The sequence below is a fragment of the Prinia subflava genome, chromosome 2 (genome assembly GCF_021018805.1).
Source record: "Prinia subflava isolate CZ2003 ecotype Zambia chromosome 2, Cam_Psub_1.2, whole genome shotgun sequence".
Classification (NCBI taxonomy): Eukaryota; Metazoa; Chordata; class Aves; order Passeriformes; family Cisticolidae; genus Prinia; species Prinia subflava.
This window is the reverse complement of record NC_086248.1, coordinates 77,718,332-77,735,108: the sequence shown is the minus strand read 5'-3', so window position 1 is coordinate 77,735,108 and position 16,777 is coordinate 77,718,332. Positions and strand designations below refer to the sequence as shown.

General features: G+C 50.1%; 1 protein-coding gene across 4 annotated transcripts; it reads left to right on the top strand.

Moving 5' to 3' along the window:
* On the top strand, positions 1–16,664 carry ABCC10 (ATP binding cassette subfamily C member 10). 4 transcript variants are annotated; one of them, XM_063390667.1, is made up of 22 exons: positions 1–197; positions 788–988; positions 1,895–3,263; positions 4,479–4,706; positions 4,909–5,065; positions 5,760–5,899; positions 6,350–6,429; positions 6,578–6,749; positions 7,720–7,818; positions 8,039–8,228; positions 8,597–8,674; positions 9,071–9,262; positions 9,684–9,819; positions 10,196–10,391; positions 11,112–11,455; positions 11,610–11,779; positions 12,046–12,206; positions 12,621–12,874; positions 13,191–13,336; positions 13,784–13,881; positions 14,079–14,191; positions 16,157–16,664. In XM_063390667.1, the coding sequence occupies exons 2-22, from the start codon at positions 828–830 to the stop codon at positions 16,290–16,292; spliced, it is 4,620 nt and encodes a 1,539-aa protein (XP_063246737.1). In that variant the 5' UTR covers positions 1–197; positions 788–827; the 3' UTR covers positions 16,293–16,664. The 4 variants fall into 4 exon arrangements, with proteins under 4 accessions (XP_063246737.1, XP_063246734.1, XP_063246736.1 ...); XM_063390664.1 differs by having other exon boundaries at positions 1–318; XM_063390666.1 differs by having other exon boundaries at positions 1–382.
* Positions 16,665–16,777: the final 113 nt, after the last annotated feature.

Here is a 16,777-nt window from a genome sequence, read left to right as displayed (position 1 = left end):
CCGGGGCGGGGCAGGCGGGGCCCGCCCGGCACCGGGCAGTGGCGGCCGCAGCGCCCGCCCCGGCCCGGCCCGGCTGGGAGGTCCCTGGCTGGCGCCGGCCCCGGCCCGTGCGGGGATCGCCGTGCCGGGGTCCGTTCCGCGGTGCTGCAGTGCCCCCGCCTGCGTGCCGAGCTCGGTGCTGGAGATGGGACGGGCTGGTGCGAGCACAAATCGCGGTAGAGCCGAGGCCTTCCCGGGGGTCCGTCAGTCCGCGCCGCGGCACACGGAGGGGCCGGCTCGGCAGTCGGGTGTGGCTTCGAGGGACCGCCCCTCTTCAGGGTGGGCACCAGCATCCTGCCCTGCCATCTGCGGGGTGTTCCACGCTGCCTTAAGGAGTACCGTGGTGGGAAGTGTTGTGAACATGGAGATACCATGAATAGGTTATTGTTTAAGCAGCTCAAAATATTTTTCATACCGATCCATAAAAAGGAAAATACTTCCTTATTCTACTTACAGAGGACAAACAAGCCACGGGGGAAAAAAAATCAACCTGGAAATAAGAAAACTTCAAATTCATAGGGCACTGCAGTCCCAGGGTGACTTAAGGGAATAAACATAATTTTATGTTTTAAAACGGAGCTTGATCATTTTATGAAGTAGATTATATGCTAATAAGTGAACAATAGCCGGGCTTGGACTATGACCCAGGAAGTTGCTTCTAGCTCTATGTTAATTACTCATCACTCCGTCTTGGACTGGGGCTGTAGTTCTATGTTTTTTGCCTCATGCTGCTTTTTCTTTACCCTAGGACATCCTGTCTCGCACACTGAATTACCAGCAAAGAAAGGATGGAGAACGTCCTGGCTAGTTTGTGTGGGACCAGCCCAGAAGATCCACTCCCTGTGTGGGTTCGTGGCAGCATTGGCCATTGCTTTAACCAGCTGACATTAAATGTGATTCCTCACGTGATCCTTGCAGTGGTCAGTGCCTGCTTCCTTGGCACTCCCAGGTATGACAACTGCCTTGTCTGGCTCTTGATTATTATGCAGGGCTGGAAAGGCTGGAAATTGTATCTCCCTATCATCTGCTGAATATGTAACTAGGGCATGACAGTATACTATGATGCTATTATATTTGTCAGCATCCATCTAATTCAGTGTACAGAAAGGAATCCAGGAAGAATCGAGGGGATTGTGGGATAAAATCACAGAAAGTAATTAAAAACTTTTTCAGTGAATGAGGGTTGGAGAAACTGGGAGTGTTCTGGGAGAGGATATAAATCCAAGGTGGCATAGAAGATGTACATAAGGCAATAAGGAGTTCAGAGAAATGCAAAATTGTTTTTCTGTTTACCCTCTTCTGAAATTCGTAAACGTGACAACATTCACTGATACTGAAAGGCCACAAAGAAACCAGTGATAATTTTGATGGGCAGTAGATGGTAGACTTTGCAAGCATAGCATCACTGAAACTAATAGTGATAAAAATAATATTTCTAGAAAAATTATCCCACAGATAAGGAAATCAAGGATCAGACATGTGACACAGAGAATTTCATCATCCAAAATTTGTGTTCAAGAGGTTAAATATACTTTTTTTGCTGTTAATCCTTAAGGACTGGAGTCTAATTTGACCACAAAATATCATAGTTTGCAGACAAATCTCTGTAAAGAAGTGCTTTTCTTTGGTATGTCTAAATCTCTGGTATTGTCCAAAGAGTGGGGCTATAATGACCTGATGTAGTTTAGCAATGCCTACAGTCAGAAAAAGTTACAGATCTAGGGAAGTGTATCCAGAAGGTTAAGTAGGGGTGTATGTATAAACATGGGGAAGAGGGAAGAAAGAAGGGACAATACTGACTGAGCGGTAGTGGAATTTCAACTGTAATTTATTTCACTGCTCTTTCCTCCTCAAGGTCTGGCTCCAGTGTGCCTTGCAGGCCAAGCTGGGGGTGGAGAATCACTACCTCCTTCGTACTTGTTGGCTTGTTCCTTGCTGACACCATCCCAGCCGCCATTTCCCAGCAGGAGCTGGGCCCTGTGTACCTGGAAGTGCTGGCCAATGGCACTGCTGCCCTGACATGGCTGGTGCATGGCTTTGCCCTTCTCATGCTCTGCAGGTCCATGCACGGCTTTACCAGGGGCCCTGCAGCCCTGGCTCTCCTCCCTCTCTTGCCCCTACCTTCCTTCATCATCACACTGCTGTGGTACTGCCAGAGTGGGACAGCTTGGTCCCCTGCCCAGCCCGCTGCCTCCTCCAGGTTCGCCATTCTCTGTCTGCAGCTGGCCTCTCTGCTTGCCTACGTGGGCAGCTACCTCTTCCCCACTGCTGGCAGGCAAGACTTCCTCTCCATTAATCGCTCCTGGCAACAAGACCAGCCCATCTCAGAGCCAGGGATCCCAGTGCCTGTGCAGCAGAGAGTGGCAGAGGATGGTGAGAGCTGGCTCTCACGCTTCTTTTACACCTGGATGAACCCCCTCATGAAGCGTGGCTACCAGCAGAAGCTGAACCAGCCACAGGATGTCTATGTGCTTCCTCACCAGCTCCAGACTGCCAGGGTCTGTGGCCGGTTCTACTCTTGCTGGCAGAAGAAGGCAGCTCTTCACCAAGCAGAGGAGGAGACAGTGTCTCTGACCAGCCCCATCATTGCTGGAGGTGATGGCAGTAGTGATGCTCCAGACAGCCCACACCATGCCCAGGAAGCTGTGCGCCTCTTGTCAGTCCTTCATGCAGCCTTTGGGCTTCGTTTCTATACCCTTGGACTTCTCAAGCTGGCTGGCAGTCTGCTGGGTTTTTCAGGTCCTCTGCTTCTGAACTTGCTGGTGAACTTCATGGAGTCACGGCAGGAGCCCCTGAGCCACGGGGTTCTGTATGCCCTTGGGCTCTTTGCTGGCTCCTTCCTGGGTGCTCTCTTGCGGAACCAGTTCAGCTACGAGATGAACAAGACGGCGCTGATGGTGCGGGCCGCCGTCATCTCCGCCATCTACCGCAAGGCTCTGCGTGTCAGCAGCACCAGCCTCGCCCGCTTCACTGTGGGTGAAATTGTCAACTTCATGAGCACCGACACCGATAGGCTGGTCCACTTCTGCCGCAGCTTCCACGAGTTGTGGAGCCTGCCTGTCCAGCTTGCCATTACCCTCTACCTGCTCTACCTGCAAGTGGGGGTAGCCTTTCTGGGAGGCGTGGTCCTGGCGCTGCTGCTCGTGCCCATCAACAAGATCATAGCTAACCGCATCATGGCCAACAATGAGAAGATGCTGAAACACAAGGACACGCGAGTCAAGGTGAGGGGCTGTGGTATCTCTCAGTTTGTGTTTTTTCCCTGTTTTTCCCAGAACGTTGGCCTCTTGGCCACTAGTCATGATGCAAGGCAGATTATTTGAATCACAGCTGAGAAAAATGCCAGAAGGGGTGCGCGCACACACACACACACTTTGGTCAAAAGTCTTTCAGGATGATGTAGTTTCACCACCCATAAGATCGTGAATTTTTAATGCTTGTCTTGTCCCCTGAGCTAATTTAGGTTCCCTTGCAGGTTTCTTTTCTGTGTATAGTAGTTAAGGTAAGATTTCTGATGGCTTCCTCTAGATATGTGTCCATCCTATTGCTCCAATGATGCCATCAATGCTAAAGTGGCTTGCAGTCTGGACAAAGGCAATGGTTATGGATGTAATATATATGGTTCCAGGCTGGGCGCTCTTAGTCATCTTTTCCACTGCTTTTCCCATATTTGCAGTGCCATCTTTTCCTCACCACATAACACATTTGATTCCCAGCTTTTAGCATTGTATCTGTGATTGGAGGGGACAGCAGTTTCACTCATGCTTTGGAAGCAAGAAACATAGGCCAGCTCCCTGTCAGAACTGTTGACAGCTTTAAAAATACTTACTTTCCCAACAGAAGGTGCATCTACCAGAATTATATCTGATTATGCTGAACTTTATCTGACTGTTGTAAGACTGGTTTGCTGAAAAAACTCTCCCTTTTTAGTGTTCTTTAATGTTGGGCAAAGGCACAGTCAGCTTGCTCTACATATGCTAACCTGAGAGCAGAAATGAGAGGACAGCATCCTGCAGGGACACCAGAGCTCTGGAAATTAACTGTCCAGGCTCTGGATACAGACTAGCTGTGTCAGGGCAGGACCAGGCCTGAGAGTCAGGTGTTTTCTCAAGGCACTGTCAGGTCAACACAAGTAAACAGTATCCAGCTAGCAATTCCACCCATCCCTTCACCTGTGTTGTTCATCTTTCACTTGGAAAGTAGTGTAATATTTTTCCTTTTCCTGAGTTGTGCATACCATGGATGGCTGAAGAAGCTGGTGGGATGGATGAGCATAAAGTTTCCAATAATTGTCACTTAAGTTTATGTCTTCATTAGCAATAAATGGTTCCTGACATCTCTAGCCTGACCTTTAGCAAGAGGAGACAACTGCACACCCAGGCACAGCCCAGGCTGCCTGGGCACTGTTTGCTTGATGTTCTTTTCCTTGTTGCCTGCAGCTAATGACGGAGTTCCTATGTGGCATTCGTGTGATCAAGTTTTATGCCTGGGAGAAGCACTTCAGCTCCAGGACAAATGCCTGCCGGGCTGCAGAGCTGCAGAAGTTACGGGCCATCGGTTACCTGGATGCTTTGTGCGTGTACATGTGGGCAGCACTGCCTGTGGTTGTCTCCATTGCCATCTTTGTCACCTATGTCCTGTTGGGTCACCAGCTCACTGCCACAAAGGTGAGTAGGTAGTAGGGAGAGCTCCAGTTTGTCTTGTGCAGAACACAGTCTACAGTGGAACTGCAGTCCTAAGGCATCTTCTCTGGGAAGTAAACCCAGCCCATGTCTCTCCACAGCTCTTCAGGCTCTCACTGGTGAAGCTGTTTGGAGGATATAGGGGAGGTACTGGCTCCAGCTCATGGCTGTTTGCTTACCCATGCAGGTGTTCACAGCATTGGCCCTTGTTGGGATGCTCATTCTACCCCTCAACGGCTTCCCATGGGTGCTGAATGCCATCTTGGAGGCCAAAGTTTCCCTGGATCGAATCCAGCAATTCTTCACACTCATGGACCAGGACCTGGAAGCTTATTATGCCCTAGGTAAGGGGTTAAGGAATCTGCCAGGCCTGAGGCTCTGAGCAGACATTCAGAGCAGAGAGCTGAGGTGCGAGGCCCAGGGGCAGTACTGGAGGGCAGTGGTTGTCACCCTGTGATTCAAAATGTTCAGTTGGGTAGAGGCAGAGTGGATACACTTCTCTTAATTTCTGTGGAAAACAGGAGACAAGGCTGTAACATTGCACCATAAGCCACTGCTTGTCCCGACAGAGCCATTAGTGTCCCAGTAGAACAAGCAGCTCTGTCCACTGACTAAAGCTCTTCTGACACTGAAGCCATCAACAAACTTGGCTTCACCTGGCAGAAAGGCTTGAGTGGCTGCTCCTCTCCTGAGCCATATTAGCTCCCTTTCCTTCTTTCATTGCCTTTGGCCAGTTCCCTGCCATTCTTTTACCTTCAGCAATAATAAAACCAGATTATATCCTTACATTGTCTCCCTGACAGCCATGTTTGTCTGGTGTGAGCTGGAGACAGGAGGGTTGGAAGAAGGGATGTATAAGCTTAAGGGCAATTGAGTAGGCAAGAGTCTCATTCTGTGGTTAGGTCAGGAGCATCATGCTGTGCCTCATCCATGGTCTCTGCATTTGGGAGCAAAACTGATGGTATTTGTAATGCCAGGTGCCTTTAATTTTCTGGTCTTCTCACAGCAATGCTTTGCTGTTCTGCTTTTCACTTGTAGATAGCCCTTCAGGTACTGCTACTGCCATGGAGATGCAGTGTGCAGTCTTCTCATGGGTGCCAGTTGAGGAGGAAAGCACCAGGCAGCCCTCATCCACAGGCACTCTGCAACTGCACGTCGAGAACCTGTCCGTGAGAAAGGTGAGCAAGGACACGATGTAAATGCACAAGAGAAAAATACTGGGAACTAGAAATAATGGAGCAGAGGTGGCATGTTTTCCTTAGCTTAGGAACTGTGCATCAAAATCTTCTCTTGGTCAAGAGGCACAGGACACATATCTCAGAGGTGAAAGGTGCTAGAGAACATCCACAGCATACAGACAGGAGATGAACTAGTTCTCTCTGCTTTCTACTATTGCTGCAGGAGACGACTGGATGGGGAACAGAGCAGGGCTCTAGAATTAACACTCCTTGCAAATCTGTGTCCTGTCATGTCAGGAGTCTGGTTTACCTGACAACTGTACCCAGCTGCTGAATGTGTGAGATGGTCCTAGCAGCCAGCTTCCTTACAGGCTACATGTGGCTCAAGAAATCTGGACAAGCTACCCTGTATTAGTATATCAGGTTGTTTCTTTTCATTTTCCTTTGCAGGGAATGCTCCTGGGGGTTGTTGGGAAGGTTGGCTCTGGCAAAAGCTCTCTGCTTGCAGCCATCACTGGAGAGCTCATTAAGTAAGTAGCCTAAAAACTTTTCCCTGCCTGGTCCCTCCCTGCCATGGCAGGTGGGCACTGTCTGGTGCTATTCCAACTTACAGGTAATTTTGATCTGCCAGCAGTTTTTCTTTGTTGCCCTTCATACCCACTTCTGTTGTGCTTGCAGACAAGGTGGACGAGTGTATGTTTGTGACCTGGAGGAAGGATTTGGCCTGGCCACACAGGAGCCTTGGATACAATTTACCACTGTCCGTGAAAACATCCTCTTTGGGCGGGAATATGATGCCAGGCTGTACGAGGAGGTGCTGGAGGCCTGTGCCCTCTCTGAGGACCTAAATGTGAGTGCCTAGACTGTAAACCTGCCCGGGCCTTCGTGGTGAGGTTTTGCATCCATCCTGATGGATTTATTCTTTCAGGGTGCAGACTGCTTTTCCAATGTTCCATCACACAGTGTTGCTGTGATTACCAAGCCCACACCTTTCTGGAGTGCCCATACTTATTTAAGGTGTGAAGTCACTCTTGTGTCACTTTGGTTTCTTCTGCTGCTGAGCCAAAAGCTCTTCGTCCTGGGGAAATGAGTTGTTCTTTCAGAGCTGATGACTCTTGGGTTTTTCAGGCGGAACCCATCAGAACCTGATGCTTTTTTAAAGGGGGTGGATCAGAAGCAACTTCTTTGGGATTTGGAAGGGTTAAGTCAGTGCTTCTGCCATATATTCTAAATTTGAGGTTTATGAGTGTATTAGCCAGTAAACCTGGCTGTATATATGGTAGGAAGCTAGCTTTCTCCCAGTTTATAAGCTGATGCCTGTTTCTCTGAAGTGCCAAGCTTTAGCAGCTTCTGTTTGTTTTGGCCAGAGCTATGAATACTCTATAAAGGCAAGATTTTTATTTGAGATTTAGTAGAATACACCTATGGTACCTAACCAAGAGGAGACTTATTTCCAGGTACTGAAATTTGGTAGTTTTTACTGCTACACTGTTTGGAAGGACCCTGACATGATTTTGATGCAGGCACAGCTCTTGTTTTCACAGAAAATTGCTGTGTGCAATTACCTTGGACCAGAAGTTGCTCTCAATGGGTAGTTCAGATGTGACCACCCTATTCTGGAGCGTAAGAGATTTTTATGCATAAATAAAGCTTGCTGGTTGTTTGGAGAACCAGTGTATAGACTGTTGCATTGTTTAGCTGTTGGTAAGGTGTCAGCCTTACAAATTACTGCCAGAGACTGGAGAGGGGCCCCTCTGTCCTGGTTTTGGGGCTCCAGAAGTTTCCTGTCCCTTTCTAAATTATTTTCTTGAATATTTCAGATTTTACCAGCAGGTGACCAGACGGAGGTGGGTGAAAATGGTGTGACACTCAGTGGGGGACAGAAGGCTCGACTAGCCCTTGCCAGAGCCATTTACCAGGTAAATAACAAAGGAGTTACTGTGTGGCAGACCATGCCAAGTCAAATGTGAAGAGGCTGGATGCACTCAGCTGTACATTGAGCTCTGGCAGCATGTCTTTAAAGCACATTTTGCAAGCCTAAAGGTGCTGCCACACGGAGATACTTGGACTTTTCTCTACAGCACTGCCTGCTCCAGCAGGACCAGCAGCTATCCTTTTTTTTTTTTTGTCCCCTCCCAGGAGAAGGAACTTTACCTCCTTGATGATCCCCTGGCTGCTGTTGATGCAGATGTAGCCAACCATATTATGCAGAAATGCATTTTTGGAGTTCTCAAACACAAGACCAGGATCCTTTGCACTCACAGGACAGAGTTTTTGGAGAAGGCTGATGCCTTGTTGCTGATGGACAATGGCAGGATAGTTAAGACAGGTACATTGTCTTCTCAGGGATTCACTTGTCCCTGTGTCTTGGAATGGCTTGAGGGGAATAGGATTAACTAGTGGAAACCCAGTGGTGAAAGAGGACACTGAGAATACTGCATGTGGGCAGAGATGGGGTGGAAGAGACTGTGCAGATGTACAGATAAAGAAGGACAGCCTAGATGGGTGGAGCTGATGAGGCAGAAGGATGTAAAGGTTGAATGGAGCAGAGCCTTCAAGGGTACAGTTGTTGTGTAACATAGGGAATGTTATGAGAGAACAAAACTGGGTCATTTCAGAGCAAGAGGCAGTGGGAAGGTGGAAAGTTGTCACCTGTTCCTCACAGATGCTGAAGAATTTGCATGTCTCTCTTTGCAGGCACACCAGCTGATATCCTGCCGCTTGTTGAAGCCTTCCCCAAGTTCAAGGATACAGACAAGGGGCATAAGGATAAAGGTCTGTTCCTGATGAGCTTAAAGGTAGCTGGGGCAGCACAGCTGACCTTCCAGACAGAACCTGTACCTGATGGCTGCTGGCCTTAGAGCAGAACTCCCACCATCTTGTTCTGCTGTGGCAGTGCTGATATGTGGGTGGTGTATACACAGAAGGACAGGAGGCCCACATATTATTGGGTATTGGGTATTGATCTGGAGCACTATTTGAACCTGGTGTTCCACTTGTAGTCTAGTTTTGGATGAAGAACTGCCAGGGTTGTGCACCTATCTTGAAAGAGGAGAGAGGAGGGGAAAAAAGTGTCCCTCTTAGTTTAGACTTGCTCAGTTCACAGTTAGGAACAGCTCCAGTAAGAAATTAACACTGCACTGATTTCTCCTTTTGCATCCATTTCCACAGCTCCTAATGAACAGGGACAGGAAGAGGCCATAAAGACAGAGGCAGAAGAACCAACCCAGAACAGTAATCTCATCCACAAGGAGGAAGAGAAGAAAGAAGGGGCAGTGGCTTTTCAGGTGTACAAGGCCTATTGGATGGCAATGGGCAGCTGCTTGGCAATATCAATCCTCTTCTCACTGTTCCTGATGCAAGGTGAGGCAGTGACCCAGCAGCACATCTCTCTTTAGGCACTCCTCTCCTCTTGTCTCATTCCCTGGTTGCATGGAGTCCAGAAGGAAAGACACCGGGATTTTAAACACTCTCCCTGTTAGCAGGAAGACCATTTTTCTCTTCCCCAAATTAAAGTAGCTCAAAGAGCTACTTTAGTAGGGAGGAGGCGCATGTGGGAACTGTACCTGGCATCTCGCTGCTGCATTTGCATTACTGCACCTCTGTAACAGTGCTCTCTCACTGCTGCAGCTCAAGGCTGTTCCCTTGCTCCTGCTTTGCTACCTACAAGGGGAAGATTATACTGGGCAGCAAGACTCTGCAAAAGTTGTCCAGCAGCTTCTGCTTCATATTTGCTGATTTAAAAAGTAGAATTTCTCTTTACATAGTCTGTCTTTCTCTGTAGCATCCAGAAATACCTCGGATTGGTGGCTGTCGTACTGGATCTCCAGCATATCCCAGACAGCAAATACCTCTGTGATGGCCTGCTCAGCTTCTCTGCCTTCCCAAGAGCTGCTTCTCTTCTCCACTGCTGGGCTTGTGTAAGTGAATATGGTCCAGAGGTGCCAAAGGAAACTGGAAATGTCCTGAAGTGCATTTCCTGTGAAAATCCTGGAAAGCAGGCTTAAATAAATTGACCACTTCCCTTCAGGGGATGTGTTGACTGCTTTAACGAAGAGAATCAAACCCCCTGACCTGGTGTTGTGCCCAAAAGGCTTCTGTTTGGGGCTGAGGGAAGACCCCTAGCTGCATACTAATCAGAGTATTTGTCCCAACGTGCCAAAAGGGTGTAACAGGAGTATCAGGCTAAAGTATCCTGATTTGCCCTGGAGTATGCTCTTGGGTTCTTGTGCCCTGTCTATGAGTTCACTGTCAGGAGGATGTTGGCAGATTCATAATCTTCCTCCTTTTTCCCAGTTCCCCCATTCAAGATCTGGACAAGACCCCAGGCCCTCCCAATGGCTCAGTGGATGTGAATTTCTACCTGATAGTTTATGGGAGCATTGCAGGGGCCAACTCCCTCTTCACCATTATTCGGGCATTCCTCTTTGCCTATGGCGCTCTCCGTGCTGCCGCTGTCATTCACGACCGACTTCTCCAAAGGGTTCTAAAGGTAACGGGCACAAAGTCCAGAGGAGCTGAAGCTCCTCCAAGCTGACATTCTTCTCATAGCTGAGAGTAAGGTGTGGGAGATAGATTAAGATTTCTGTTGGTATTGGCTGGTAGAACTGTATTCAAAAAGGGCTGCACCACAGCCAGCACAAGGGGCAAGTGAGCTGGGGTTCAAATTGTGTTCAGTTCATTCCATGGAAGGATGATTTATGGCTCCCACCTGCATCTGTTCACTCATTAGGCTTAGATGTATTGCCAAGGTGAGGGCCAGTCAAGTCAGAGTAGCTTTTACAGAACGGTGAGTTCATGTTTAGATGAGATTGGAAAGAGTTCAGCAAGATCTAGGGCTATGCTGGCATGTGTCAGTGAACTTTCTTCATGTTTTTGGCTTCCTTGGGTCCTTGGGCTAGGGTTCGGATTAGGGGATTGGTAGTTTGGATTAGAGGCTAGTTTTGCCTCGCTGCTGTTGGACTGAGTGCCTGCTCTCTCAGTAGCTGTCAGTCATTCGATACAGGAGTGCTTCCTTTTGCCATGCAAACAACGTGAGTTGTTTGGCTGCTAGTGGATGCTGGCTTTGGAGGCTGAGGTAAGGAAGTGGGTTGTGTGGCCACAACCTTGTGGCCTTATCTGCTCCTCTTGGTGCTGCTTTCCTGCACACAGTTCTGTGGCTGGATCTCACTGCAGCTGAGTGGCTCTTACTGTCTGGTTCCCTTGTTGCCAGGCCACAGTCACCTTCTTCGACACCACACCAACAGGCCGGATCCTGAACCGCTTCTCCTCAGACCTGTACTGTGTGGATAGCAGCCTGCCATTTATCCTCAACATCTTCCTAGCCAACGTCTACGGGCTCCTGGGCATGCTGGTGATAATGACCTATGGCCTCCCGTGGATTGGTCTGGTCTTGCTCCCTCTGGCCGTAGTTTACTTCTTCATTCAGCGCTATTACCGATTCACATCCCGGGAGCTCAAGCGCCTCTGCAGTGTCACCCTGTCTCCCATTTACACCCACTTCTCAGAGACCCTCTCGGGACTGAGCACTGTTAGAGCAATGCGGGCAACAAAGAGGTGAGCAGAAAGCACGAGCACCCCGAGAGACTTGGGCTTTATAGGCCAAGGCCTTCCTCATGTGGGGCTGGTCATAGGGTGGCTGGAATGCCCTTGGTCTGGGGCAGCAGGAGTGGAATTTGAGTAGTACAAACCTCTGTTGTGTGCCTGACAGGTTTGAGTTGGAGAATCAGCTGCGTCTGGAGCAGAACCAGCGCTGCCTCTTTGCCAGCAACACAGTGATGGAGTGGCTGGACATCCGCTTGCAGATGATTGGGGTTGCTGTGGTTACTGCTATTGCAGGGATTGCCATCATCCAGCACCAGAAGCAGCTGGGAAATCCAGGTAGACTGCCAGGGATTGATCTGTGTCTACTCCTAGGCTGTGCCCAAGGAGTTCCTCCTCTCCCAGCCCAGAGCTACACATTTTCCTACACTGCAAGTCACCCACAGTGTAGTGCTTCAGCTCCTGTCTCTGCTTCTGTGTGTCCCCAACCTCAAGTATGTCCCCAGACTCCAGAGTCCTGACTTTTCTTTTTTTTTTGTCTGCCCACCAAGATGCCAGTTCCTTCCCTGCCAGTGACATTCTTGCTTATGCTTTTGTCCTCACAGGACTTGTGGGCCTGGCACTCTCATACGCCCTGTCTGTCACAAACCTGCTCTCAGGCCTCATTGCCACTTTCACTCACACAGAGATCATGATGGTGAGTGTGGAGCGGACAGAGGAATATACCACAGACATCCCCATGGAGCCCCAGGATAAATTGTTCCAGGTAAAGGCTCAAATGTGTTCTCAGGTACTGGCCCATCTTCTGGCTCTTTGCCTTGCACTTGCCCCCTGGGGAGATCACAGGGTTCCAGTGAATGGGTGGAGGGCCCTCACCACAGAAACCACCTTGATCACTCATCTTTTACCAGCCTATCTCCTAGGGAGGATGAATCTCTGGCAGGAGCTGGTGAAGGCTGGAATGGTGGGGAGGAGTAGGGAAGCAGAATGGGTGGTAGATAGAAGCTGTGATGGAAGAACAAGCCTAGGAGTGGGCTGGAGGTGGGACTGGGCTGTATGTTGGTTCTGCTCAGAAGCCAAGCAGCCATCTAAAGGGATGGGGCGTGGACTGTGGGGAGGTGATGCTGAAGATGACAATCAATTGTTATCATACCTTTTCTCACCTGTGTATCCCTCTTAGGTTTCTGCTGACTGGCCAAGTGAGGGGCTTGTGGAGTTCCAGCAAGTGGTCCTGGCATACAGAGCAGGCTTGTCTAATGCACTTGATGGCGTGAGCTTCACTGTTTACCCTGGAGAGAAGCTGGGGATTGTGGGTCGCACAGGATCTGGGAAATCCACCCTTTTCTTGGCCCTTTTCCGTATGGTGGAGCTGAAATCAGGCCGGATTCTCCTGGATGGTGTTGACAGCCAGCTGGTGGGCTTGGAGGAGCTGAGGTAGGGCTGAGCAGAGTGAAGGGTAGCTCATGGTGGCTGAGAGCTGTCAGTGGCTGGATGCCAAAGTAAAGAGTGAGGAGCAAAGGACTCACTGTTGTGGCACCCTCTATTCTGGTTGTGGCAGCTTTTTATGAGTCTCTGTTGTTTCTCGACAGTTGTGCTAACGATACCAGGCTGAATATGTGACCCATGTCTCTGTGCCTCTAAGATTTGTAGCAAACTAAGACACCCCATGAAAAAAAGAAATAGCAGATCTTTGCTTTTCTGCAGAACCCATGCCCCATGCCATGAGGCTTCAGCTTTCGTTTGCTTGCAGATCTAGGCTGGCCATCATCCCGCAGGATCCATTTTTGTTCAGTGGCTCAATCAGAGAAAACCTGGACCCGCAGGGAAAACGGACAGATGCTGAGCTCCGTGAGGTGCTGGAGCAGTGCCACCTGTGGGATGCTGTTACTCAGATGGGTGAGTTGGAAACCAGGGGGAAGCAGCTGATGACTGCGGGTTCTGTGAGAGGAGAAGGCCTTAGCTCAGGCAGGGAGCTGAGGTGGATGCAGTAGGAAGGAGTTAGGTCATGCTAGAACCAGTGTGGGAACAGGTCAGTGGGATCCAGTGACATTCCCTGACATTTAGAGGCAAATGGACTGGCAGGTAATGGAATGGGGGCAGAATTTTGCTGGTGAGATCAGGACTCAATGGGTGTTAGAGGAGTAGCTGAGAGATAAGCCAGGCTTTAGTTCTAAGGGAACTGTGCCAGGTGTTGCTTGTGTCTGAGTGTAAAGGCTCCAGTTCCTAAGGCCTGGGCCTGAGCAGAGTTGGGATTTTGTGTGCTACTGGGAAAACCTTGGACTGGTGGAGCTGTTTGGGGCCCTGTGCAGATGGTGCAGGTGACTGCTGATCTGATCCCTGCAGGTGGATTGGACAGCGAGCTGGGAGAGAGGGGAAGGAGTCTGTCTGTGGGACAGAGGCAGCTGGTGTGTCTGGCCAGAGCCCTCCTGACACAGGCCAAGGTGAGTGCACTGCCTGCATCGGAGCAAGGGGGAGGGTGCGCTGCCGGTGGCGGTGTGGGGACAGCAGCAGAGAGCGCTGCAGAGTTGGAGGTGTAGTGAAAACAGATGGCCCGTGCTGACCTCTCAGGCTGTCTCCAGGCAGGGAGTGGGGGCTGCTGTGGTGCTTGGGAGCTCCCTTCACTCTCTGTCCCCGGCAGGTGCTGTGCATTGATGAGGCCACAGCCAGCGTGGATCAGAGGACAGACCAGCTGCTGCAGCAGACCATCCGCCAGCGCTTCGCTGACAAAACTGTCTTGACGATTGCTCACAGGTATGGAAGAGCTCTGTGCCTAAAGTCATCCTAACACTCACAGGGAGAGGTGGCTGCACATGCCATGCCTGGGCCTCAGGCTGAGCACAGAGGCCTCTGTGATAAGGTTTTTCAAGTGCCAAAGCTGGACTTTGCCTTTTGCCTTTTCTGCTGGGTGCTGGGAACAACTGAATGTGAAAAGGGGAAAATGTTGTACCCAGAAGTTGGTGTCAGCAAAGGGCAAATTGCCACATCGTAGCACAGATTTCTCTTGCTGGGCACTGCCTGCTGGGATCGGTAGGGCAGGTGAATTGTTCCTTGTGGTTCTGCCAAATTAGAGCGAGGAGTAATGGAGAACTATCCCATGGAAAGTGGCAGTGTGGAGACCGCGGAGGAGCAGGTGTCCCTGGCTCAGCAGAGGGCAGTGCAGGACAGCCGGCAGCAAAGGGGCTGCAGCCAGCTCCTGGATAGTTCTGTTTTCCAAAATCCTGAGTTTTTGTCCCAGCCTGCATCTTATGGCAGCAAGATAGACACTGCCCAGGCAGGACAGGACAACAGTCTGACAGATTAAGAGCAGAATCAGTGGATGGCTGCAGCCAGAGGGAGGAGGGCAAAATGTGAATACCGCAGAGAAGGGATGGATCAGCATTAGGTGGTGTTCTCTGCTCTTACTCTTGCTGAGTGGAGGAGCGTTTGGAGGAGGGTTATGCAATTGTATGGAGGGTGTTTTCAAAGCATAGAGGTTACCACAAAAATAAAAATCAAATGAGCAGGTGGCAGGGGCTGGTGTCCTGCTGCATAGGAGTGGGAGTGATGGATGACAGGCAGGGTGGGCTGGGCCTGGCAAGTGATTCAAGTGGGTCTTGTTAAATACATCATGTGGGAGGGAGGCAGGAGGGGTGTGAAGGGAATGTGGTTCCTACACTAGGGATCTTAGGCATAAATAGAGTAGAAGTGCAAGGGCACTGTGGGCTGAGGTGTGTGTTTGGGTTGGGTGTGGGGAGGCCACCTTTGATAGGGGAGTAATTAAAGAGGAGAAACAGCAGAGGAAGGAGTGGCAGAAGGCAAAGCAGCAAGACTTGAGTTGAAGATGGCCCCAGCCCTTTTTCCACTGGGATGAAGAACAACGGGAGAGAGCAGTAAGGAGGGAGAGGTGATCATGGGGTTGTTTTGTATCCGTGGTTTTTCCACGCCATTCAGCTTGGGTGACATCCAGGAAGGGAAGTGACTCTGTACTTGTCTCTTACCCCTCCAAGTCATTTCCAGTAACGAAAGGCACCCTCTTGGAGATGAGTGTGTAACCAGAGACTTGAACTCCATAATGCCTTTTATCTATTCAAAGCCTGTGCAGTGCCTTCCTTGTGACTTGTAGCTTCGTAGGGCTGTAGTTTCACACTGAATGGTGCATGACTGTGCAAAAACACTCCTGCTGTCCTGTTTTGCCTATCCAGAGCCCGAGGTTGCTGCTCTGATGGTGGTCTGGGCAGACCTAGGCACATATATGTATGCAGTGGGTCCTGTGGTTGGCTGTCTGGCAACTACAAATCCAGTGGTGGTGGCAGCATAAGCAAAGATGCCAGACTGCTGGGGAATAATAGCTGATGCACAATTTCTGTTGCCCTTGGGAGGTGACAGGTGAGGAAATGTTTGGGCAAATAAAGCAACTCACTAACTCCTGCAGGGATGGAGACATTTTGTGCAAACCCAGAATCAGGCATGCCCTGAGCTTCCCTCTGCACTCCTGGTGCCCTGCCATGCCCAGCAACTGGAAGGCATCATGATGCTCTCCTGAGAGGTGCTGCATTTCAGCAGTGAGCAGAGGCTCTCTGGGGAGCTGCACTGCACTGTGACCTTGAGTGCAGAGGGAGATCCTCCACAGCTCCTAATGCTGGCCATGTCTTGGGCCATGCTTAACAGCAGGGGAAGCAGTATCCAGAGCTTCTCCCCAGCTCCACCAACGGGTGTCCTGGCCCTTGTTGTCCACAGGCTGAACACCATCCTGGACTCGGACCGCGTGCTGGTGATGCAAGCTGGGAGAGTGGCAGAGCTGGATTCCCCCGCCCGCCTAAGCCAGAAAGATGGCTCCTTGTTCCAGCACCTCCTGCACAGCAGGCAGCTATGACCTCCCTCCTGGGCTCAGCCCAGGCAGCCCTTCCTGCTGCGTGCCTGGCTTTCCTCTCACCTCAAATACCTCTGTCCCTGCAGGGCCAGGAGCTGATGAGGTGAGGGAGGGGATTATTCCTGTCTGCAGGAAGCAATCGTGTGTCCTCAGGGACTGGAATGTGGCACTGTGGCCTTTCCTTTAACAAGGAAGATGTGACCTGACCTGCTGTTTAGAGTTAATGCAAGCCTGGTTGGTGGGATCTTGCTCCCCTCCAAGGCTTCCCTTTGAGATTACAGAGGGATTTTCTGCTCACTGAAGAATCAGTAACTCGTAATTTGAGACATAGTCTCACATATGCAATGTAAAATAAAGTGGAAATGTCCTTGTGAAGCTGTTAATTCAGGTTTTTGTTTCTTTTCCTCACCAGACACTTATTTCCTTATGAGATACAAGAGTAGTGCCCTCTCTAGACAAATACAACCCTACCTACTCTATTCCCAGAA